Consider the following 25,853-nt stretch of genomic DNA (forward strand, 5'->3'; position numbering starts at 1 on the left):
CTTGTGTTATGAAAGCAATACATTTGCAACACTTTTTTCAGAACCAAGCAAGCGTCTCAAAACCTTCAAATGTGCATGAAGAACTGAACTGCTAGCAGAAGGTCGAGGCTCCAAGTTCCTGAAATATCTGAATGCTGTCTGATTGATTTAGTTTAGGAAGCATTCGTCTGTGAAGAGCATCAACGGAGGGTTTGGTGGCTCCCCCTGCAAAGGAATTTGCTGCCAAAACTGGACTCCACACAGTAAATAGTGAATTTGCGAATCTCACACTACATTCAGCTAAAGTGACCTCTGTACAGGGGCAGCCGTTCTGTGTCAGGGCTGCGCTGCCTTGTACTCGTACACTGTGCAATAGGGTTAGATGAAGAAAGAAATTGTTTAAAGCTATTTATTGTGTTACTAAGTGCATAAGTGTTTGAAAAAAGTAACTGAATTTAAAGCATTATAATATATGCAACAATAAGACAAGACATACTTTCCCCAGGGACCCAATTTCCCTGGGTGATCCCAGAGCTTTGCTTTAATTTCACTTAATAAATGGACTTAGTCCATTAAATATCTTGATGAGGTATTGATTACCAAACATGATCGAGTCGTCAGACTTTCTGTAAGGTGTCGAAATGACTGACACACTTTGACTGTGATTGAGGACACTGGGAAATGCAATGTTTTTTTTCCAATGGTTGCAAAATAGAAATGTACTGACAAAGACAAGCAGTTTGCTGCTTTAAACAGAGGTGGCAAACACAACCCCCCCCCGTTTATACATGGCTGCAGGGTTCGTTCGCACAGGGCAGCTGAAGGCGGGGTTTCAGATCCTAATCCCTCCCTTTAGCCACTCCCCCAATCAGTTCCCAATTCCCCCACAGGGGGCATTATCTCTGTTCAGCCCCAGCTGTAATGAATAACACATACACCCCCACCAGCCTGATACTCCCCCACCAGCTTGATACCCTCCCACCAGCCTGATACTCCCCCACCAGCCTGATACACCCTCACAAGCCTGATACCCTCCCACCAGCCTGATCCACTCCCACCAGCCTGATACCCTCCCACCAGCCTGATCCACTCCCACCAGCCTGATCCACTCCCACCAGCCTGCCTCTGACACAGATCGGTTTCCTGCTGCTCACTCCTGACAGCGGCTGCTTCACATCTCCTCCTGATGACCACCAGGACATCCTCCTTCCCCCACCCCCGAGGCCAGATCCCACAGCCATCGTCCCAGCTGACAGTTGTCTAATGGAAAGACACAGCTCTGTGAAATAAAGGTAAAAATCTCAGGTACATAAGCGGCGCTTATTGTTGTCTTGGAATGGAATCCTGTAGGTTCAGTATTTCAGCATTTTATTTTTAAAAATTGTTATTTGTGGATCTCATTGTATTTCATTTTGGGGTACTTAGCTTGAACTATATTTCTTAATATTACCAAACAAATAATATAGTTGATTTAAAATAGTTCTGTTCATCTATCCCAAATTACTAATTCAAGTTTTTAAATCTTTACAAGGTTTAGTTATTATTTCTTATGATCAATTGCTTTTTGACATGATGGATTGATTTTGGCCTGTCCTGTATGACCTGTCCAGCACCAATCAGTTTCCAGTGTCAGTGCATCGTACTTTCATTTGTAAAGATATTTATTTACCATAAAGTTACTGAGTCGCATAACCCAACTAAATAGAACAAATCAACATCTGAGGTTGTCCTTGGTTACTTGCTTATTGTGTGATGACCCTCAGAATGTTACTATGGAGTATTTATAGAGTTTTTATAGAGTATTTATAGAGTTTGTGTCCATCCATGGAGTTTTTTTTTACTTACTGTATTTGTGTAACTTATGTAGCATTGATGTTGATGCACTTCTCTTGTGTTTTGCTGCTCTGCTTATTCATGTATCTGGGCATAAAGGCCTGCTGGGGCTCCTTTGTAGGTTTGGATTGGACTCTCTGAAAACATCGACTCCTAGACCCACTGCTGGGGTCCCTTTGTGTCGGTGTTATTCCCTTAGTACTGCTGAACGTGACACTCGATATGGCAGCAGCCCTCACTAAATCCATCCCTCTGAACCTCTCATCCACACATTTCGCTATATTTGAGGGTATGCATTTTTAGAATAAGCATCTAAAAACAGACCCTCACAAACGTTCTCTACAACATAATCTGCTTTTTTTAAAAAGCCTTGTTAAGTTCCCATGTTATGTTTGTGGTTAGGAATCATCATGCAGCTGAAGGGGGAGCGTAGTGGCGAGTGCACAAAATCAGATATAAAAGGCATTACGCGTGTAACATGTAGGACATCAATTTCACAAATGGCGTTTTAACATTTTACACGCAGCGTTTTTGGCATGGCGAGAAGTCAGGTTAAACTCAGCAAGACGCTGTACATTTGTTCAGATGTGAACGATAACAAAGGCTAATTTGTAAATGCATACTTTTATATGGCAAATAAGCAAGTAAAACAAGCAAAGGAGATCCATCAGCTAAATCCCACCTGTCGACTTGTCAGTTTGAATAACACTGTGGGGATCTCGCCGGCTTACAACTCCTTGTACCTGATGTGTAAATAATGAAGCTTGAAAACTGCGCGGACGAAGCTGCGTTCCATTGGGATGCTCTCTGTTTCTTGAGGCAAGTTCAGAAGATGTGCAAACGAGGGCCGTTAACGGCGCTTTAATGATGGGGTGGACGGGGTCTTCAGCGCGGTCTGCTAGGGACATTCTACGTGTGATGAATAACGTTCTACCCTGTCATAAATCATCCCTTGGGCCGCTTATGTCGCTGGGATCTGATGTGAAACGGATCCGGACTTGACGAGTGCGTCCTGAGCCAGATGGTGACGGGCTGTAAAATGCACGGCATCATGCTGTTCTCCCATCCTGTGGCTTACCTGGTTCCCGTCTTGACTAGTTTGCAGACATACCACACAGGAGCCCCCCTTACCGGGCAAGACGCGATGACTGTATAAACCCAAACAGTGCACGTCGTAAATTCAAACTGAACAATCCCTTCAAATGTTACTACACTTCCCATCAAATATTTATAATCTTCTTTTTTAACTTATCATTGTCTGTGGAGGTTGGAGGGCAGTTAATGTAATGCATATTTTATTCAGTATGGAATTCAAACGCAATTTCATCACATTTTTCCATTTTCGTGGGTGGCAGTTTAAACTGTTGAAACTCAGTGCAGTGCGTAAGGCTTACTGTTCTGCATCTTTCCTCTAGGTGGCACCCTACAGCAACACAACCGGAAGGCATGACGCTCTCACTGAGCCAAGCTCTGACTAACTGCTCATTGAGATGGTCTGACTGGGTCTTGGCACAAGCCACCTAAAGCCTCATTGTTAGGCCGCTGTTAGGCTGCAGGGTGTATGACGGCGATGGCAAGAAGAACAACGACAAATGTCCAGGGGGGGCAACCATTGCTCGTTTTAGCATCACCCATGGGGACATTTTCTGAGAGCAATGGTATGGATTTCACGTCTTCGTACAGCGAGTCCCGAAAGATTGAAAAGGATGTCCCAAACTCAAGGCCCCGGGAAGAGGATAATGGCACATCAGGGGCTGATGAAAGCTCAATGAACATTGGACTATCTAGCACAATGTCTCATGATTCACCTAGTTCCCTGAACAAACTGGGTTCTATGACTGTCAATGAGGGGCAGGGGTCCCTAAGGATGCAATGTCCCACCTCTGTCTGCTGGAGGAATTCTGGTGAGTGTAACACCACTGCTGATCTGGAGGTCCCATACCATGTAAATGTCCGGCTTGGCTGCCCTGAACGGTTGGACCACATTCCTAAACCGCCAAGGTATTTGAATCAGTCCTTAGATGCATCTGTGCTGCAAATGGGCTCACAGAACCATAAACTTGGGACTGACGTAGACAAATCAGGATGCTGCGTAGATCTTTGTCTTCTTCCCAATGAGTACTGCTACACAGGTGCCAATGAGTACTGCTACACAGGTGCCAATGAGTACTGCTACACAGGTGCCAATGAGTACTGCTACACAGGTGCCAATGAGTACTGCTACACAGGTGCCCCTGGCGCCGCTATAGATGGCCAGTTTAAGTGCTTCTGGAAGTCGAGGCCTCGCGGCTTGAATTGCTTTACCAGAGGCCAGCTTGGTGACCTTTTCAGCTCGGGGTTTTTGGTCAGCGAGAGCCCGGATGGTATGGCGATACCTTCCATGGACGAGGGAGGCAAGAAGGACGACAAGGAGGATGAGAACATCGAGGATGTGGAGAATGACGAGGACGATGATGACGACGTTTTCCCTGAGCTGCCGTGCTACAGGGAGTTTCTGCTCAGCCGGTGTATGAGCAGGAGCAGATGCCAGTGGAGCAGGACTGCGAGGAGACTGGATGTCGCACATATCAGCTGTGACCCCACTGGCCGTGGCTGGTCTGAAGAGGAGGCTGTCAACTCTGAGGTAATAGTTGGGGTTCGGCAACCGCAACACCTGCGCGTTTGTGAAACGGAGACTGTAATGTGATTGTTACAAGCAACCTTTTAGTTACATTTCCACATTGTTCGCTGCTGAAGTTTCCATAATGCTTTCATGGTGTCTTTGCAGATTGCATTGTCTATGCAGACAACGACTGCTCTTATAAAGGGTTCATGAATGGTTTATAATCAGGTTATTAATTAGCTTGTTACACTTTGTAAATCATCCATCCATTTTCCAAGCTGCTTATCCCTCTGGGTCGCGGGGGGTCCAGAGCCTATCCTGGAAGCTATGGGCACGAGGCAGGGAACAACCCAGGATGGCACACTGACACAGGCAATTTTAGTAACTCCAGTTAGCCTCAGCATGTCTTTGAACCATGGCGGGGAACCGGAGCACCCGGAGGAAACCCCACGACGACATGGGGAGAACATGCAAACTCCACACACATGTAACCCAGGCGGAGACTCGAACCCGGGTCCCACCATGCCATCCCTCTTTGTAAATCATTAATAGATAATTATTAATAACTATAATTAACAGACAATTATAAACGTTATAACAGTTTTTTAAAATTAATGAGTTACTACCATTTATAAGTAGCAAAAGGGAACCTTGATGTAGCCCTATAGTGCTTGTTTTTGAACGGTCACTTTTGCACAGCTAATTTACATTGATAATATAACAATGCATTTTCTGAAGTAATTCCAATCTAGTATCTTACAATAACAAACCGTAAACAAGTGTAGCTATACAAACTGAGACGCTTCATAAAAATACCACCTGTTCAGCTAAACTGTGAAAAATAACCATGTCCGTTTACGGGACTCTGCATTAGGAACACATGAGGGCGCCGTTGTCACATGCTGCCCCTGGTTTGGCTCCATCTCGCTGTCTTTCACACTCGAGGCCCGATTCGTTATTCAGTCAAGCTGGTAGCTGCAGCTGCCCAGCTCCCTCTCCACAGGTCAGCCAAGGTTGGTTTGTTTGATCATGAAATGGCCCCCTTCTTCTCCCCCCACCGAGATGGAGTCTCAGTGCGACAGCCCCGTCTCTGCGTTAATCCCCTTGGTGCCGATTATCGGACTCGGACGGTTATGAAGCGGTACAGCCACGACGCCAGAGCACGGCGGTAGATGAACCGGCCGTCTGCAACCCTGCAGAGAGGTCAAGGGTCAGGAGCTTCTCTTTTTGTCTCTCCCCGACAAGAGGAGTGTAAGAATGCCTGGGCTCCATAGTGGGAGCAGACGCTCACCTGAGTGAGGACAGGATTTCTCCCTGGCAGACAGCCTGAGTGATAAGTGGCTCTTGTTGTCATGGAGCTGCGTCGCTTTTCTCCCCAACACAGACGGCGAGAAAGTCCTCAGAGATGAGTCCTCACTCGTCACTCCCACCCCGGGATTGTTGGCATTAGCAGGACAGAGTGGGGGAGGTAGGGGGACTGAAAACACCAGCATGCCTTTGACTGCACAAAGTCATTGTGGGGTGGCTCGGAAATGGTAGTGAAGTGTGATTAGAGGAAAAGGGGGTGCAGGGTTATCCGAGATGGAATTTTGGCATCACTGCGCAGTTTTCAATTTGCTAATTGAATGAGTCACCAAAGGGTATTTGAGGGTTCTGTAAAAAATCTTGGCAGTAGCAGTCAGACATACAGAGCTTGTTCATCATATATCCTACAAAGACTTACTCAAGGTTGATGTTGGGTTAAAAGCAGAGGTGATATGAACAGGCCCGCCTATCTGTTATTACATATTTGCTTAACAGATATGGTTTAACTGCAGTTTCCATCCTGAGACCTTTTAGTCGCAGGTCTTTAACCTCTAAGTACCTACTGCTGCAAGTGCCAACAGGAGTGTGTGAGGAGAGCCGACCACTTTAGCACCTTGGCGTACGAGGAATGTGGTGCGTAACTCGGTGTGTTTGGAATAAACTGCAGACAAGAGAAGTGTTAAAAATAAATTTAAATGCGTTTGTAGGTATTAGGTCCACTAAGGACACTGGTCCTGTGCATATAAGAAGTAGGTTGACCACTTAATCCATGAGAGGGGGGAGCCCAATGAGCTACGACGCCATTTCAATGAAAATGACCCGAATTTCACATAAACACCGAGTTCTTGCTGTGTGCTGATTGGTCAGTTTCTGATAATCATGCAATTGGCTCTAATGTTAATGTAAAACAGCTGGACGAGGCTTTCAATCAAGGAAACAAACCAGTCAAAACACAAGAGGAACCAAACTGTTTAGTCGAGCACGGGAGCCTATAAAGTAGCTTGTAAAACCTGAAGTAGCTCACGGTGTCCCTCCTGTTATGGATTAGCTGGTCACCCTAGTAAGAAGAGAGCAAACATCCCTTTCTGTCGGAGGAACGGTTGGTGAGAATGAAGTGAGTATCAATCGTAGTGAATAAGGCCTACTTGTGCACCCAAGAATGCAGCATGATCTGAAAAGCAGCCGGGTAAAGTGAAGGAAAGTGAAACCCTATCAGTGTCTCAAGAAGAAAAGACCAAGGATTGATGATTGCCTGTCTCACAAGCTCCTCCCAGACCTCTGACCTCAGTGACACTGGGCAAGATCTGATTGCTCTGTTGGGGTCAGGATGGTGAGGATGGAATCGGCCTTTTCCAACATTATTCCAATCAGGTGACCCTTATTGACTGGCTCAGCACCGTGGGGGGGGGGGCAGTGGTTGGCATCTGTTCAAGGGTCTCGGCACCCAGAGAGCTTGATCAAAGATCCCCCCCCCACTTGCTGATTCAAGGTTAAGCTTCACACACTATGTGTGCTGAAGATCTAGGAATTTTCTGAGGCGAGACTTATACCTCGTCTAAGGGGCATGACTCTGACATGAGACCTGCTGCTCTAGTCCCTGTTGCATACAAACATTCAAGCCCCAGCCTGACAGCATGACAGAAATCGTAGGCGATCTCTGCTTTTCGCAGAATGTAAAATATTCATATGACTGAGCTGTATGAAAAACAGCGGCATCACCAGAAGGGGCAGGGAATTGTGGTTTGTGGACTGCCAGAAAAGATTATTTTTCTTTTTCATTACCCAAACCCCTAATTCCTTACTGGGATCAAATAATCCCCTAAAGATGAGAGGAAATCCTGCATATTCACTTCAAGAGAATGGCTGCCTATTGCTGTGGGAGCTCAGTAAGCCTGGCTTCAGTTAAGCTTCTCTCATGTTGATGAAGCTTCTGGTACGGGATTCATGTGGTATATTATTATTTTTTTCCCACAGAATGTTTTTTTCTCATGGATGAATGTGTCTCTCTGGAGCTGTGGTTGTGCCCCTGAATGGGCTGACTGAGTAGGAGGCAGGAATTAGCTAAATCTGCCCCACCCTCGTAACCATGTCAGATATTATTTGGAACTCCTGGCTGGTTCCCTCCCTAGAAACTAGGAAACCACTGGTTCAGTGGCCTGGCATTGGAATCCCGATTTGGATGAGCCCGCCCCCAGTGACGGGTCTGGGAGATCCCAAGAGACCCCCCCCCCCACCCCCAAAATGCCATGTCACCTTTTACCCCCCATCCTGCCGTTTTACTTTAATCTGGAGTCGATTCATGATCCCAACCGTTTACATTGCCCACAACTGTTAAACCCAAGAACACTTCTTAAACATCCAAATCAGAATCCGAATCGGGCTCGTAAGCCACACATACACATGCTCACATTCCTGCGCGCAGAAGGGCATGCACTCATGCACAGACATGTACACTTAAACATAAACATAAATACAGACGCATAAAAACGTGCACAATTATACCATCAGGCACATTACACCCACACAAATACAAAAATACTAAATGCAAACACTAACACTTTCATGCATGCAGAAATGCACGCATGCACATTTTACCCCAAAGGAGACACACTGCGGCTGCGCTCACCCCTTTTCTCCACTGTTTGTCATAAAATATTATTCAGTGCATGTTAATGAAACACATGCACCGTAACCCAGTCCTCTCTGGCTGAAGCATATAAAGTAGTGGCCTTGAGTGTCTCAGGTTTTGACTACAATCCAACAAAAACCTTAGATCTCAGGTCTGAGCAAGGACATCACTTTTCTTCAGGATTGTGATTTTTTGTTGTTGTATTGTTGCACCATTAATAATCCATCTTCATGTCCGCAGGAGATCCAGCCTGTGCTTTCGCCCTGGTCCCAGTCCATGAGCCAGCTGATGCAGAAGTTGGACCAGCTCAATCTAGACATCCAGGAGGCCCTAAGCACTGGCTCCTCGCCCACCGGCACCCCTACCAGTGCCCAGAAAAGTGAGGCGAGCTGGCAGGTAAAAGCAGCAGGACCCTCTGATCCCCTGGGTTAGAGTTGGCCTGGGGGTATAGATGCATAGCATGTGGGGTTAGTGGCCTGTAGTACCTTCTAACCATTACGGCGCCGGGCGACATTAGTAATGTGTCATTTTTCATTCTAGAGGCACAATTTACGCGTGTGCTTGCTGTGCTTTTTCTGCTCTTGAATAATGACCCAAAAAAGGGGGCCCCTTCAGTCACATGAGCTGCCTGGACCCCCACCCTTCATCTCAGAGGCTCTACTGGCTGCAAACTGTACAAGCTGCAGCAGAAAGGGGGCAACCAAACTGGTCTCCCAACAGAGACTCTTTTGTGACCAGCCATTCAATCCCAATGGTCGCGTCTCTGTCTGCACACTTTAGCCTGGGGCCTTTATGTGTAAAATGCACACACACACATACACACACACACACACACACACACACACACACACACACACACATACACACACACACACACACACACACACACATACACACACACACACACACACACACACACACACATAGGGTATACCTTATGGGGCCGGCTCATTCACTTCTGTGGGAAAAATGCTAACGCTAACTATGACAACCTTAACCCCCACCCTGCCCTAACCATAACCATAAGTAACCAAGCAAAATACAAGAGTTTCTGCATTTTTAGTTTTTTCATAGCAGTCACCGATTTTTATAAAATAGAGTTTTCCCTTATGGGGACCAGGAAACCAGTCCCCATAAGGGAAAATAAATGGATATTTATCACGTTATGGGGACATTGTGTCCACATAAGGATAGGTATACACACACACTCACACACACACTCACACACACACACACACACTCACACACACACACATACACACATATATATGTTTTTCTATTTGCTTGACACTACTGCGGTTGAGTATCTTGTACAGACCCAGGGCCGTAGAGCAGTGGTTCCTCTACTGGAGTCTTGACCTGGAACTTCTTACTCACAAGTCCGGCTCCTATATTTACTCTCCTACGCCGAATGGAAGCGTCTCAGTAACTTTCCCACTTCACAAAACAGCAAAATATTTCTGTCCTTGTCCAAGCTAATTTGCGCACATTTTCATTCTGCCTGGAATATGAAGCCGTTTTTTCCAAATAATTTTCTGCTGCCCATTTGAATTAAATTTATGTATTTTCTACATAAAGATTAGAAGTTTCAGAAGCTTTAGAAGTTTCCCCAGCCATGGAACCCAATTTGTTTAATGAGGAAAATCCTGCCCCCAATTTTCCGACCCCACCTAGAGTTTCAGGTTTGGCCGTAGGATGTTTCAAACCCTGTACTGGAAAAGTCATTATGGAAGATGGATGGACACGATCAAGGAGGTTATTGTGTCATCGGCGTACGTTTTAAAGAGGTTATATTTGTGAAGGATGGATTTAAAAGAAGGCTGTGTGTGTCTGGGACATCCCTCCAAAGCGGTAATTTCTGTTTATTAATCCGGACGTTTTGCCTGTGTGTCAGATCCTTACATGGTAGCATAACTTACCACTTTGGTCACTGCAAGTCTGATCCGATGCTCATTCTGGAAATTGAACTGTGACGGATTCTTGTAACAATTATAGTTAATTTTTCAAAGCCCAGTGTTTCTTTCTATTTTTTATATTTTTATTCAGCTTAAGTGACTTTCTAATAGCTACAACATCAATAACTCTTCTGCCACTTCAGCTGGCTACATGCAGGTCGTTTAGAACATCTCCCATGTTATCTTATGAGTTTGATTTGTTTGATTGGTTTGATGATCGGAACAATGGTTTCTTACTGAGCCTTTCCATGATCTGGGTTTATCTGAGAACTGGCGGGGGGGGGGGGGGGGGATATAGGCCAGATCTGAGCAGTTTCTGCATTTTCCCTGGTTGTCAGGGTGTTTCATCTACCCACAATTCATTGAGGCTTCCTGTAAGTTGGAGTAATCGAGCCAAAGACTGACTTGAGGGAGTTTTGCGTAGACCAGTGGTGCAGAGCCTGTGACAGTGGCCTTTGTGAGGCCTGGGAGACCTGTGACAGTGGCCTTTGTGAAGCATGGGGCAGTGTTGTCACCAGTGCACTGCATGCAGATATTCATTGTTACTGTATCCGCTGTGGTCTCTAGCGTCGTGCTCTTAATTCCAGCTGCCCCAGTGAGTCAGCCTCTCTATCTGGAGTACCGTTTTGTCTCTGTTTCTCAGACAGACAGACTGCATACTCTGCTGCATTTTATAGCCCCCCCCCCCCCCCCCGGCACTGTTGTCCTGCCCACCTAGCCCCCTGCTGCTCCGCCACCCCCCCAGCTGCTTTTCCATTGGCTATCATCACCTATCATCTTCCACTGGCACGGCAAGTGCAGTGGCCTTCGACCTTGGGAGGGCCTGACTGGGAGTCACTTATCTGTTCAGTAACACTTTACTTGAGGGGGGGGGAGCATAAGTAACTTAGTAACTCAATTACTACTCAAGTACAAATCATGAACAAATGTAGTAACTGCATGAAATACATAAACCGTTACAACTGACTAATGATGAACGAACAGGGGATCAGTATGTAAGCGTGTACTCCTACAGTATGTAAGTGTGTACTCCTACATTACGTAAGCGTGTACTCCTACGTTATGTAAGCATGTACTCCTACAGTATGTAAGCATGTACTCCTACAGTATGTAAGAGTGTACTCCTACAGTACGTAAGTGTGTACTCCTACATTACGTAAGCGTGTACTCCTACGTTACGTAAGCGTGTACTCCTACGTTACGTAAGCGTGTACTCCTACGTTATGTAAGCATGTACTCCTACGTTATGTGAGCATGTACTCCTACATTTTGTAAGCGTGTACTCCTACATTACGTAAGCGTGTACTCCTACGTTACGTAAGCGTGTACTCCTACGTTACGTAAGCATGTTCTCCTACGTTACGTGAGCATGTACTCCTACATTTTGTAAGCGTGTACTCCTACGTTATGTAAGCGTGTACTCCTACATTTTGTAAGCGTGTACTCCTACATTACGTAAGCGTGTACTCCTATGTTACGTAAGCGTGTACTCCTACATTATGTAAGGGTGTACTCCTACATTATGCAAGCGTATACTCCTACAGTATGTAAGCGTGTACTCCTACGTTATGTAAGCATGTACTCCTATGTTATGTAAGCGTGTACTCCTACAGTATGTAAGCATGTACTCGTACGTTATGTAAGCATGTACTCCTACATTATGTAAGCATGTCCTCCTACAGTATGTAAGTGTGTACTCCTACATTATTTGTGCGCTTTAATTCTGGTGTTGCAGAGACGTCTGAATATTGGATTTGATTTTTTGAGATATAAGCAGCCGTTTCCCTCTTGAATTCTGCACTTGATTTTTTTGTATGTATCTCAGTCACTGAAAGGAAGAAAATCCATTTGTTAGTCCTGTCACCAAACGCCTTACTTCACTCTGAACGTTGAATAACGATTGAATAAAGCCACGTCATTAACGTTCTACAAATCATGCCGTATGTTAAGTAGACAGTCCCGTCCAGTCCAGACAGGAGTCATGGCCACAGATGTGTGGAATTGGATACAGTCGTATAATGTGACACCCGGAACAGCAGCTGTGTCAGTCTCTCAACCAAAGGAAATTCATTCCATTGAGCGGAGAAAAAAATGCTTCCACAGCACTGGAACTGTTGCATTTGCTAGGATTGGTCATTGGATTTTTTTAATACCAGATTGACAGTGTTCCAGTGGAGCCTGCAGTAGATGTAATTCCGGTGATGCACATCAATGGCTGATACATACGTGTAGCAGTGCCCAACCTGTTATTTGGGACTCATATGTAGAGACTGCTCCCTTCTGTCACCCTGTTGTGTGCATCTTGTTTTGTTGTTGGGGTGGGGGGGTGCTGAAAAATTACACAATATGGAGAGGCTGCCCCTGCCGTATAAGGCCCAGGCTACGTCACTCTTTTTGGGGGGGTATTAATTGAAATATGTGTTAAACATGTTACTGCAAAGTCATGAATCACAGCCAAGGTCATCACACTACAACAGCTACCACATACCTCCTCTTTTACGTTCCCTCACACATGTCCTGTTTACTTGTTTCATTTTTTTTTACTCTTTCTCTCCCTATGTCAGTTTGTTTTGCTCAGTTTTCCCTGTCTTGTGCAGGTGGTTTTCAAGGCAGGACATTCCACGCGGCATGTAGAGGATCCGGCTCTGGAAGTGCTTCTCTCAGACAGGGATGGAGGGCTGAAGGGAGTCGGAAGGGCTGAAGGGTGATTAAGTATAATGTGAAATTCCACGGGGGGCGGAGGTGAAGAAGACGACTCAATGTCGTATCGTTCACTCCTTCTTGCCCTTTGCCCAGTCATAATGGTTATCTTCTGCCCCTTAAAAAATAATCGTAGCCTATTTAGCCAGATTTGCATCCGCCAAGACGATGTGGCAGACTGACATTGCAGAAAGTCAGTTGAAGGACTCTGCTGTGAGTCTGGAAGCTATTTTCGGAAACACAGGGCATGAGGCAGGGAAAACCCTGGAGAGCATGTCAGTCCATCACAGTGTGAACTAAAACCCACAGCACTTTAGGCGTCTGACCGCAAGACTACCCGGTCACCTCTGCGATGTGGAATGGTCGACTCCATTGTGGACCGTCTCAAGCATCACTTTATTAGGTGCATCTTACCATGCAGAGTCAGTGTGGGATAATACGTCCTGCCCGTACCTTCGGGAATTACCTCGTTACCCATTAGATGCAGCTGTAATTAGTGCTTTTAAACCGACAGTATGGACATTGGCCACCAAAGTTTGTTTGGCGTAAATATTGCGCCATCCATTTGAGGGTGGTCTGGATACCCTTATGTGCTTTGATGTCACATGTGGTTGTGCAGGTAATTAAACAGTGGGCTGTTCTGAAATAACTTTGCAGTAACTTTGCTGAGGTGGAAACTGGGGTGGGTCTGCTTCGGGAGAAATGGCAACCGGCTCCGTTTTTTGACAATGTGATGCAGCATATTAGCAAATGTCAGAGGACAGTGCTAAAAATACGGCGTAGATCTATCTGATGTATGTTTTAATGAAGGGGTAAGATTGATTAAACCGTGCTCTGGGGAACTCAACTATTCCTGGTCACTCTGAAATATGATGCAGCTTAGTGTTTTTAAAGAATGTTTTTATAATACGCACAAGAGAAAGTGGACCATTTTTCCGGGTCTGTTGGGACAGGAAAAGAAGGATAAAAGTTTTAGTAATGACAGAAGAAATATGTAGATGGTATCACATGATGGATTTGGGGGTAATTCAGTAGCACTGGGTCTTGAAAGGCCCCTGGGGCATACCATTCACGTCACCAGCAGGGGGAAACGGGTTTTACCTTTAGTACATTATCTATGTCTTGTTTCAATCTTCGATTTTTTTTCGCTGGTATAAAAACAAAAATAATTCTCCCTAAATTTCACTACGTTTGGGAGTTGACTCATCAGTGGTCTGTAGCTTTAGTGGGTCAGAGATTTGTGCCGCTGTCCAGCCAGGCCTGTGAGAAAAAAACAAACTCTTCCATTGTTTTGTAACACTCATACATAAGCTACTACAATGTGACTATGAAACCAATTTGTGCCAAACCTTGTCTGATATCTTTATAGACTCCATTCTGTTTTTTCTACATGCAGTGCAGTATTGCGTAAAATTCTTAGGGCAGTTAAAGAAAATGATGTTTAAATGATCTTCATGTTGGTGTAAATCCATGATCTCAGAGTGTAGCAGCTTCAAGTCCTTAAAGCTTAAAGTCGGCCCGGTGTTTGTATCCAATGATCTGATGGTGCCATGCAGCAAAATATCAGTAACTTTTTTGTAGAAGCAAAACTACTTTTGCTATTGTGCTATTTGTAATTTGCTTAATGTTAAATGTTATGTCTGTACGTAATGTTAAAATGTTATTTTTTTCCTCACCAAATATACACTTACCGCCCAGATTAATAACTTTAAGCATTTTCTATGACTGCTTAAAAGTCTTGCACAGTGTAATACTGTAGTTAGCACGACTGGCTACAGGGTGTAACTTGAAGCTGTCCTTGGCTTTTATGAGTTGGACTTGGAATCCCAGGTGTTTATTAGGCACAGTTTATGTTCATTGGATACCAAACAATGGACAGTGTATGTTCATTGGATACCAAACAATGGACAGTGTATGTTCATTGGCTACCAAAGAATGGACAGTGTATGTTCATTGGTCTCTGGAATTGGGAGGGTGCTTTTCAGTCTAAGAAAAGTGACACAGGTCAATTCTCCTTTGTCTGTCTCATCACTGGCCCCCCCATGTGTGCTGCTGACTGTCAAACAGATGCTGTCAAGTAGATGTTCCAAAGCTGCTGGCTGTCCCTGCTCTCCGGCCCCAAGCTTCCCTTGCTTACGTATCATGTTGGACAAAAACAGCTCCCAAATTCATTAATAATATTGCCAGTGATCTGTATATTTCTTCGTGGTTTTTTTGAAATTATACATGGATGCACAGACATGTTACAATCCATTATGTAATAACAAAATGTAACACATTTTCATCACATAATGCAATGTTATTACATAATGCATTGTTACACACTGTGTAACAATGCATTTTGTAATAAGACCGCAGTATGTAATTACTCGACAAAACGTAAAAAATTTATAGAAGTGAAAATTTGTCATTGTTGACACACCACGGCACAACAACCAAATGTGTCCTCTGCATCTAACCCATATGTGACATTGCACTGGACAGCTATTATTCAGCATCTGGGGAGCAGTACCTTGCTGGTCAGCGATTCAAATCAGCAACCTTTCAATCACAAGTGCCCTTCCCTAACCATTAGGCCACCACATGAAAGGGATGGGTACTGAGCTACCTAACCTTGAGAAGAGGCGCGACCATGAACGGACTCAAACCCTCGATTTTCTGATCCGAAGTCAGACGCTTTATCCATTAGGCCACATAATCCACTCGTAGCTATATGTCTACATTAATATGTTATATTGTAACATTACCCTATTGTTATTATCGTCATTCAGTTTTTTACATTTTGTCAAGTCATTGCATAATGCGACATTATCACATGACGTGTTGTTACAAGACATCTGCTGGAGAGGAAGAATGCTTTCACTCTAGGAATCCCGAGAGGGTGGGTAAAGCAAAACCCATCAGCTGAGTTAAGTCCACGGTCCTGCCATGAAGGCCTTCTTGCAGGGAGTGATGGACAGCATTAGTGTCTTCGACCAAGCCGCGATTACTGGAGCCATGGCAGACAAGGGACAGCTTAGGGGGTAGAGTAATCTCTCCAGGATTATAAAGGCTTGTCATTTTCTACTAACACTTACAGGGCATTACGGGTTAATTTCGGTTGCTTTTAAAATACAAATTCTTCTGGTGGTTTGTGTCATTAAGTTCTTTGAGGGGCTTCTGGAGAATGCAGCTGTAGGGCGCTGATGGGAGGGCCCCGATTTGCAGTCCTTTATGCTTCCTCTGCACCCCCAGGATGACCACCTTGCTCACATTGTGCTTGTCAAGAAGATCCCCTCAGACTGCGGAAACTGACACGAGAATAGGACAGACTGTTCAAGCTCCACCTTCTGAAAAAAGCCACTGGTTTAGAGTAGTATCTACCCACCTGAGAAAAAAATGTCACGCGTCTGTAACACAGTATGTTTCAAAATGATCAGTAACCTCTGTTCTATACCTGTGGTACACTGTGAGCGGACTGGGGGATGGAGGAAAGGTAGCTGATTTATGTGAGATCTTCTGATTGGGGGTGGCATGGCACTGCAGTGGATGGCACTGTTGTTTCACATGGCTGGGGGCTGCGATCACATGTCCACCAGGGGTTCATGTGTGGAGCTTGCCTGATCTCATCAACATGCTGAGGTTAATTGGGGGTAGCCAAATTGTCTATAGGAATGAGTGAGCTATGTGATGGGCTAGCACCCCATCCTGGGGGGCTCCCTACTGTGCACCCACAATCTCCAGGGGTGGGCAATCTTATCCGCAAAGGGCCGGTATGTATGCAGGTTTTTGCTGCAACTCCCTAATTAGGTCACTAATTAGTTGGCTGAAGATTCCCCACACCTGGGTTTGAACAGCTGACCTAAAGGTTACCCCAAAAGCCTGCATACACACCGGCCCTTTGTGGATAAGATTGCCCCCCCCCCCCGCTCTAGACCCTCCACAACCCTGAAAAGGACAAGAAGTTACAGAATATGAAAGTTCTAGTCAGTGAACATGAGTAGCTTTTGATAATCTCATACACTTGGTTGTTGTGGTAGATTGGCTGTTCAGTAATCATCTCCTAACCTTAGTGCCTTTCTAGAGCCGTGCAGCGTCGTGCTGATCCACTCCGTATGCTGGTTGTGTGGAGGTCCTGTGTTCGCCAAGTGTAACACCCACTGAGCCTTTAAGGCCTGCAGTATGCAGTTTTCATCTATGAATAGTAAACAAAGCACTGACCTAGAAGGAATTTTCAGCATTTTGTAGGCAGCTTGAATAGTTGCTGGTGCCCATTGTCCCTGTAGTTTTCATGAAGAGACATCCAGTCCCGATAAGGAGTGGCTAAGGCATTCAGCTTTCCTGTGCTACGTCTCACAGCCATCAGGTAGGAATGCTTTGGCATTATCCACAGGGGGCAGAGTACCAATAATGCCGGGATGGTGAGGTTGTCGAACAGTCTAAAGCCTGTGGATAATTATATTAGATCCCTGCAGTCCGTTTGTTTACTGACGCATTGTAGCATGTCATCAGCCCCAGGTGAGTACATTAGCGCTGCAGGATGCAGTGTTTTTTCCACTGACGATGCTGAACCACTCAGCATTCTACAGTTGCAGTAAATCTCTGGTGGAATCACTAACTAGAAGTTCACTAACTGCTGAAGCAGCAATTTTACTTCTGCTTCTTTATGTGAGGCTCTATATCACATCTTATAGTTAAGAGCAAGACCTGGGAGTCTAATGATCCAGCCACACCTAAAACGCTCCCTGTTGATCTTCTGTAGAAGGACAACTAACTGTAGTAACCCAAATATATAGGGTCGTATTCGGTTTGCGAGATGTTAGAACCCGACTGTCAAAGTAGACAGGCAAGAGTTAAAGACTGACAATCTGACAAGGCTGCGGGTCCTGAGCTTGAAGCAGCTCATTTTTGTTCTTGAATGGACAGTTAAATTATTATTTTTATGTTGAAGTTGCTGAAGTGTATGGAATCGTTACATTGTAATTTGACCATTCTTGGTCGGATGGCTCTTTAACCTAGTTTCCTGTCCTCTCCTAAGTTCTCAGTCCTCTGCTGTCCCAGATTATTTCCACGAACCTTTCTGGAAGATGACACTTAATAAAAACATGCAGAACATTCTTTTTTTTTTCCTGCCGTAAATATTAGACGGTATTCTGCTAACATCCTTGTACATTTATGATCTGTATGTTCAGAGCCTGACTTTGTCCCTCACTGTCATGTCTGTGTCCTCCTCATTGCAGGTAGCCGTGAGGATGAGCCCGGCTGAAGCAGGTATGAACCTTCTTAATCCTGCTGTGTTGTTTTTTTTTTAACCTTGACCTCCTCATACAGGGCTAACAGGAATCAATATCCTGTGTATCCAGAACATTGGACTGTCCGGAAGATATTGTGAACAGAAAGTTCTGATAACACTTTACTTGACGTTGTCATCTATAATGCATTATAGACACCTTCATAATGCATTACAATGGTCAGTATAAGAATTAAGGATGCTTTGTACTGCATTATGCATTATAGCTGAGAGCTTCATAGAGCATTCATAATGCATAATACACATGGCTATAATGTGTTGTGCATTTTTATACACATATACTGGCATGTTTATAGTGCTTAGTGAATGCATTATATGTGTTAGACATGTCATTCATAAAAATGGTTATTAATGTGTTTTCATTAGTAGAAGATGCTTCCATTAAAGAGCAGAGGAGCAATCAGCTATGTAGACTGGGTGAAAATGTTAGTAAAATACCACATATCATTAGAGCTGTACAAAGGGTCAGGGGTTGGGGAGTCAGCAGAAGGGTGGGGCTCCTTCTCTCACTAAACTGAGTGACTTTCCAAGTACCCTTGGGATTTATGAAGGTAAGCTGGTGGACTGTTATGGAGGTTTTTGCTCCCAAATGCCCTGCCAGTTAGATCCAATTCCCTACCAGTTCCACTGCGACAAAATGATATTTTTAGCAATGGCAGTGCTCTGGCTGCCATGAGGGGTAGCTATTGGTCTTTCCTTTACACCAAGTACATGTGTCGTAAATCCTCACGGGAAAGGACTCCATTCGGTGGCTTGACAGCGTCACTGGGTAAGATGATTGACTGACAGGAAAATATCAGCCTGCAGTTGTCAGTCTGTCATTTGAGCTTTGCAGCAGTGCCCTTCCAGGGTGTAGTGTTTTGGCAACACCTCCGCAGTGGTACAGTTATGTTATGTCACGGATGTGACACATTACTGGAAGTGATCTGTGTTCCTATCTATGATGGGTATGAGCAGGCTCTGGATGTTGGGGGTAAAGGTGGCGGATATTTGGGTAACGGGGGGGTGATGCAGCTCCGTCAGTCCAGTCCTCCATCAAATAAAGTCTCCATGGTTCTTCTTGTTATCATCATCATCATCATTTTTATTATGATCATCATTCAAGTTGTTACATTTTGTCAAGTTATAACATAATGCCACTTTATTACATGATGCATTGTTACAAGACATCAGCTGGAGAGGAATTAAGCTCTTTTGTTACTTCCTCCTATATACGATGTACGCAGAGATTTTTTTTTGCACAAACCTGAAAGGAGGTTGGTGGCAGCCAGATATAAGTTGCGGCACGGTGAGCTTGGCCAACAGACGCCGTGCTCGGAGTGAGGTGGAGCCTGTACGCCCCATAGCTCTGACCATCATGGCCATGTCATGCACACTAGAGGGTGACAATTTTTTGGGAACATCATGGGTCAGTTTCAATGTTAATCGCGGGACTGAGACAGGATGGGAAAGAGGAGTCACCAGTAGCAGACAGGAACCGTATTAATGTGCCAGTTTTATATGGTGAACTAATGTAAATTAATACTGTTTTCTTTATTTTGAACACAATGCTAGCTGTGTCATTGACTTTTTAAGTCTTCAAAACTGTCCTGTCTGCTAGTGGCTGGCTGCTGGTTGGTGACAGGTAGCCAGTTCCACCTGACCAGTGCAATTCATGATTTAAACTTTGATTTTTGCATGGTGCAGTCATCGAAACATTGACTCAGGGCCAGACAGCAATGATCTTAATATCTCACTTTCAGAGCTTTCAGGCAAGTCAGATATTTTAAAGAAGATTCTTACAGTCGAGCATTATGGTAATAAAACAGAGTATGCTGTATATAAGATGTGCAAACTGTTTATAAAATACTACAGGTTTGCAATCTTAAATTTATTGCCCTGCCCTCCTCTGGCATTGCGATGAATACGGGGATTGAATCTTCTAGGATTGGAACTGGACCAGATTTTTTTTAAAACTCTATTATGGGATTGGGATGGGAATTTTATAGTGGGAGTGGGACGGGATTGGAGTGAAAATCAACTGCCGTGTCGCCCTCTACTGTGCACAGGCCACACTGCTTTTCAGTCCTGAATAAACGACCTTTCGAGTGACAGGAACAGGTGTCCCTTGCTTGTACCCAAACACTGCTCCAGCCTACGATTTAATAGAATATAGGTCCGTTTGTTTTTAAAAGTATCACATTTACCACAGCGTAGCCGTTACAATTAGGGAGCACACAGAGTTTGCAGCTTTTGATTGGCTGAGGGGGAACATTTGCAGTGACCTAATGTGGCCCCAGGGGCTGCTGGGGGAGTTTAAATTATTCCACTTTGTGCTCAGGTTACAGTCAAACATAACTTTTGTCAGATATGCTCTTTCACTAAGAATGTAAGTGATATAGAGAGTTATTTGTTGAGTCTGGTGCCTACTATTTTACTCCTGCAGAAGGTCTATTTTATTGCAAACAGAGAGGTTATGTGTTGTAATGCGTGGAGGTTAATCTGTCCGGTGTTTTTGTAGACAGGCAACCTTGGGGACCCCTATATACTAAGCCACCAGTGAGAGGGTCCGTAAAATGGCACTGCAAGGCACAGTACTGTGACTGTCATGCGATAAACCCTTATAAAAGGCCTTACCTCTGGTTGCCTGGCAATTGGAAGAAGACTCGGCTTCGGCATTGGCTTATCTTCCTTGCTCTCCTCTCTCTATTTGACTATCCCTGCCGGCCCCTGGAGGATGGGCTTCCCCTTTGAGTCTGGTCCCTCTCAAGGTTTCTTCCTTCTAGGGAGTTTTTCCTTGCCACTGTCGCCTATGGCTTACTCACTGGGGGCTTTGGGTGAGGATACTGTAAAGCGCTTTGAGACAATGTAATGTTGTGATAATGCGCTATATAAAAATAAATTTGTTGTTGTTGTTGTTGTTTAAACAGGAAATTTTAAACAGCTGTCTAGAATATTTTGGTCCTGGTTATAAAGATTTTAGACAATTTTAAATTATAACCAAAAGGTTACTTTAAAATTGATTGGATCTTGCTGCTCTAGTCCTACCTGGGGCAATCGGGAAAGCCTTCACTCTAAACTGTTTTAAGCTCACTTACAGGTGAATTCTTCATATCGGGATTAACAAATCCAAATGGCATAATCCTCATTTTGTGCAGATGGGTGCCTTGCTTTTTATTGTCAGTGCTGTAAAACGCGGAAACATGATGTCTTTGGCGTGAGCTTCTGAAATGTATAGCTGCCTCTTCATCACTCCCGAGAGAGACGCAGTTCCAGTGAGCGAACGTGAGTCTTCCACATGCCATGTGTTTTGTCAGGGCATCCCCTCTCTAATGGAACATAGCTCAAGCTCAAGTTCAAGTTCAAACCTTTGCTATGCACTGCCTAAGCCAGCCCATACTCCCCTGGCTTATTGGCCTTGTCGGAAACATAGATCACTGGTCCATATTTATTCCTGAGCTCTGGGAGATGAGAATTGCACTGGAAACTGTTTTGGCAGCTTTCTCCTCTCTGCAAGGTGAAGGTGTGTGGGTCAGCGAGGCTGCACAGAGCACGCTCAGTCAGAACCACTGCAGCTCACTAGTGCCGGAATGTCACTCTGTCCATCGCACGGTCACCTTAAGGTCCTTGCACCACTTAATGAAATTGGTCCATGCACCTAAAGAAGTGCTTTCGATTTTTAAAGCCTGAAACCAGAGCACATTCTGCAAGAAGCAGCAAGCTGCTAGGCCTGCAATATGTGTGATATTAGGGTGAACACTGCATGTTACACACATGCACTTCTCACGTCGCAATTATCGCAACAGTCAGCTGGGCTGAGACCATTGGTAAGTTGCGCTAAAACATTTTAGTCTGCCACAGGAAACAAAATTTAGGAAGCTCTGCAGTTTTAATGATTAATCCTTTTCAAGATTGTCTTGTATGTGTAAAAATAAGTCTAAAGATTGCTGCTGCAGCTTTTGCAAGAGATTTGCCAGTATTCTCCAGTTCAGTCATAATCATCTTTGTCCTAAGCAGTCTTAGGTCCTCTGCAGTTGTGGAGCCTTTCAGGGAGGATATACCCGCCTCTTCAGGTATTCTGATGCATATTTGTGTCTTCTATGTTCATGTGCACTTCTACTGGGCATTACAACGTAATGACAGCATTGGCGGTCTTGGTGGGGGGGCGGGGGGCAGGTATTAAATATGACCCTTTGTGAAAGTATTTGTCCTTAACACCTACCTCTTTGCTAACTTGTGTGGTACTCGAATGCTTTCCAGACATACCTTGGGTGGTACTCTCAAAGGGGGTGCGTCTCAGAAACGGTGTGCCCGCCCCCCGCCTATCCCGGGAATGTGGGGAAAATGCCGGACTGCCTCCTTACCTTTTCATGTTTGTTTCTTTGGTTTTGAAAGAGAAACAGAACTAAATAAACGCCTAGGATCTAAGGTGTTGTAAACTGTAGTTTGTTTATAGAAAAGCGGGGGGGGGGGGGGGGAATCCCTTTTCCTTGCCTCAGGGCTTCATGGGTAATTTTTCACCCGCTTTGCTTTTGAAATCCTAGTGTTCCTGACTACTGTGGGCTAAAGTCACTGCATTTCCACACTGTTAATTGGAACAAGTGGCACATAAAAGTAAAAACAGAAACAGAAAAAAAAAGAACAAAATGTGGACAAGAATGGTGTCGATGCTGCTGTTGTTTACGTGGCTGCAGGGCAACCGGTTAGTGTTCTGTATTCACATCCATTGTGTAATAGAATCACATAATTTATGTAACTGTTACAATTCTTCATATATGTTGTTTCTTTGTAGCGTTTTGCACCAAGTGATCTTCAAAAACGCAGCGCCCTTTGTGTCATTGTGCTGGCATATTATGGGTTGCCAGCCCATACCAGCACAGGGAGGCTTTGGCCTTAGAATGTGTTTGCTTCGAGTGAGTGTTATGAGTTTGTGCACAAGATGTGTAGATAAGATTGTGTGTTTTTTGTGTTTGTGATTGTGTCTGCAGTGTGACGTGATAAAGTTCATGCCCATCCTCAGCAGGGGAAATTAATGCAAAAAACATGTGATATTTATTCTCAATGCATAAATCCTGGAATCATTCATCTGGATCTCACTATGATTTGTATCTTTCACGCAATGCAGCTCAGTTTCTAGCCTGAATGATGTGTTTTATTATTATTATACACTGTTCAGAGGGAGAGACTTAGAGCTGCACTGTGGTATCTAATTCATGAACTGCAGTTAGCGGAAGGTTTCAACATATTTTCATTTCTTCAGATGAAGAATTTTCTGGTTATTTATGGGCGTTAATGTGCTTGTCGGTTTCTGCCTGTGTGTGTCTGTGCGTTTCTGCTTACTCCGGTGAATTTCAGAGAGTGGCCTTTCCTGCATCTTACATTCCTTGTTCTTCACTTTCCAGCCTGAAATGGATCCCCTACATTTCATCCACTCTATCTCCTCATTATGTGCAGTGGCAGGACCCACTGCAGATATTCATTTAGCTAATGTATATCGAGCAGTTAGTCCCTACTCAGGGCAACCATTTCAGACACCATCAATTACAGTAATGCTCTAATAAATGCATTCTATTTTTTTCTCCTCAAGACATTAAGTAATGACACCAGTTAGCTTAGCCAGCTGTGTGTGTACATAAGTCTATGAAGTCCTGCAATGTCTTGCTCTCAGATACGAGTATGCTTTTGTAAAAGTATTTATCCATAATCATATCTAGTGGGCCCACACACATTGCAATAGTTGCCCTCTCCTTAATTTCTTGTCTTCTGGTCGTTATAGACATCAGCATTTTAATCGTGTATGTCTTCCATATCAACAGAAATACACATGGTACATTTCACGCCTGTCCTCTAAATTCTCTAAAAAGAATATATGTTGCATGCCAAGATCGCAAGCTACAGTGAAACCTCAGGAGTTCTCAGAGGAAGCAACAAGTGCCATATTTTTTTGTTATCAGTTTTTAAAATATTCATAAATTAAAGGTATAAGAGATGTAAGTTACTTTAAATACCGAAGTGCAATGTGGAATCTTTCTTCTCTCATGTCCCGGACAGCTAATATGAGTAAGAAACTGAGATTTGATTTTACATTTCTGCTAATCTTCCATTATGCTGTATAGCTTTGAAACATAGAGATGTGGAACCGAATTCACTTAGCAAAATGATATCATCTTGGCTGAGGGCTGAGCAGTATGAATGACAGAGGGTTACAAAGACCAAGCAATAAAGGAAAGGGGAGTCAGACTGCAGACTGTCCTCCCATTGGCGTGATGGCAGCTGTGCACTGTAGGGCTTGTTTTATGACTTCTGCCAAATTGATGGGGAGCTTGGCCGTTGAGAGTGCCGCACCATTTAAATCAGACTGCAGATTCAGCACCGGTGCTGGCGGGTGGCCTGGTTCTGCTGAAGGTGACTGCAGTGGGCCTGTGCAGTGTTTTTTCCTTCAAGCTGAGCCGCCTTTGTCAGCTCGCTCAGAGGGCGCTCACCCAAAAGATGCAACCTGGAGCAGCTGAAATTGAATCCGACGGTTTGAGGTGCAAATGGTGCACTGGAATAAGGCACGATATTTGGTGCTTTCTGGTGATTTGCAAAAGAGCGATGTCAACACTCCAGCTGCGTTAGCTTGAGAGTTCTGCCAGGGAAAATGATTTACTTCTGTTCTGTCATCACTAGCTATCATCAACCGGTTCTTGTGATAATGCTTTTTGCTGGCAAAATTCTACTGAAGTGTAATCTTGGTCCATTTCTTTATTATGCTCATATATGTTGATTCTGCATGTTTTTGAGCAACTGGATATATGTGCCTTGCTCAAAGGTACAAGAGGGACTCCCTTCCTCTGGAACTGCCAAGATTTTTGCATGCTGTGCACGAGCCAAGTTCTGTATTTACTTTGGCAAGTTCCACTTATCAGGAAAAAGAGTATATTAAAGTGTGCATTCTAGCATTCTACTTCAAACCCTGTTACCTTGCAATCCACAAATACTTGCTTGTAATTCTCCCCAAATGTGTTTCATGGGAGGCTATCTAGTACTATAATAAGACTATTCCCATGTCATGTACTTATCCTGGCTTATCACATTGTTTATGTATGTAAGTGTGAGACTCTAAGCATGTATGCATGTTCATGGTGTTCCCCAGATGGGAGTACATAGGGTTTAGGGACCAGTATGCTGCCACAGATACTTATTTCGATGGTGTGATAACTCAAAAAGTATTTAACAGAACTTTTTTAAACTATGTGAACACATTGTATAGGTGAAGTCCTGTAACTGCTCACATTTTGAGACAAATCACACAAAACTCAAGCAGTACTGCATAATAATAGCAAAGAGAAGGGCAACCTCAGACACTTGATTTCATTAACATGAAAAAAAAAGTATTTGACAGAATTGTGCAGACAAATAGTATGAATGAATATCTGGAACTGACCAAATTTTGACACAAATCACACCAAAACTCAAGTAAAGGCACTTAGTGGTAGCAAAGGGAAGGCTGGCTGCAGAAGACACTTGACCTTGTGAATGTGATAACTCAAAAAAGTGTTTGATTGATCAGATTTCCACTACACAAAAGCATCGTATGGA

General features: G+C 44.2%; 1 protein-coding gene across 1 annotated transcript in view; it reads left to right on the forward strand.

The window, feature by feature from the left end:
• Positions 1-1,110: 1,110 nt before the first annotated feature.
• stard13a (StAR-related lipid transfer (START) domain containing 13a) overlaps positions 1,111-25,853 on the forward strand; it is a 64,818-nt gene continuing 40,075 nt past the window's right edge. The window contains exons 1-4 of the mRNA XM_048982774.1: positions 1,111-1,271; positions 3,228-4,435; positions 8,589-8,744; positions 18,223-18,253. Coding sequence (XP_048838731.1) covers positions 3,374-4,435; positions 8,589-8,744; positions 18,223-18,253 — 1,249 coding nt within the window. The 5' untranslated portion in view covers positions 1,111-1,271; positions 3,228-3,373. The remainder of the gene's footprint in view (positions 1,272-3,227; positions 4,436-8,588; positions 8,745-18,222; positions 18,254-25,853) is intronic.

Source organism: Brienomyrus brachyistius, chromosome 18, assembly GCF_023856365.1.
Source record: "Brienomyrus brachyistius isolate T26 chromosome 18, BBRACH_0.4, whole genome shotgun sequence".
Taxonomy (NCBI): Eukaryota; Metazoa; Chordata; class Actinopteri; order Osteoglossiformes; family Mormyridae; genus Brienomyrus; species Brienomyrus brachyistius.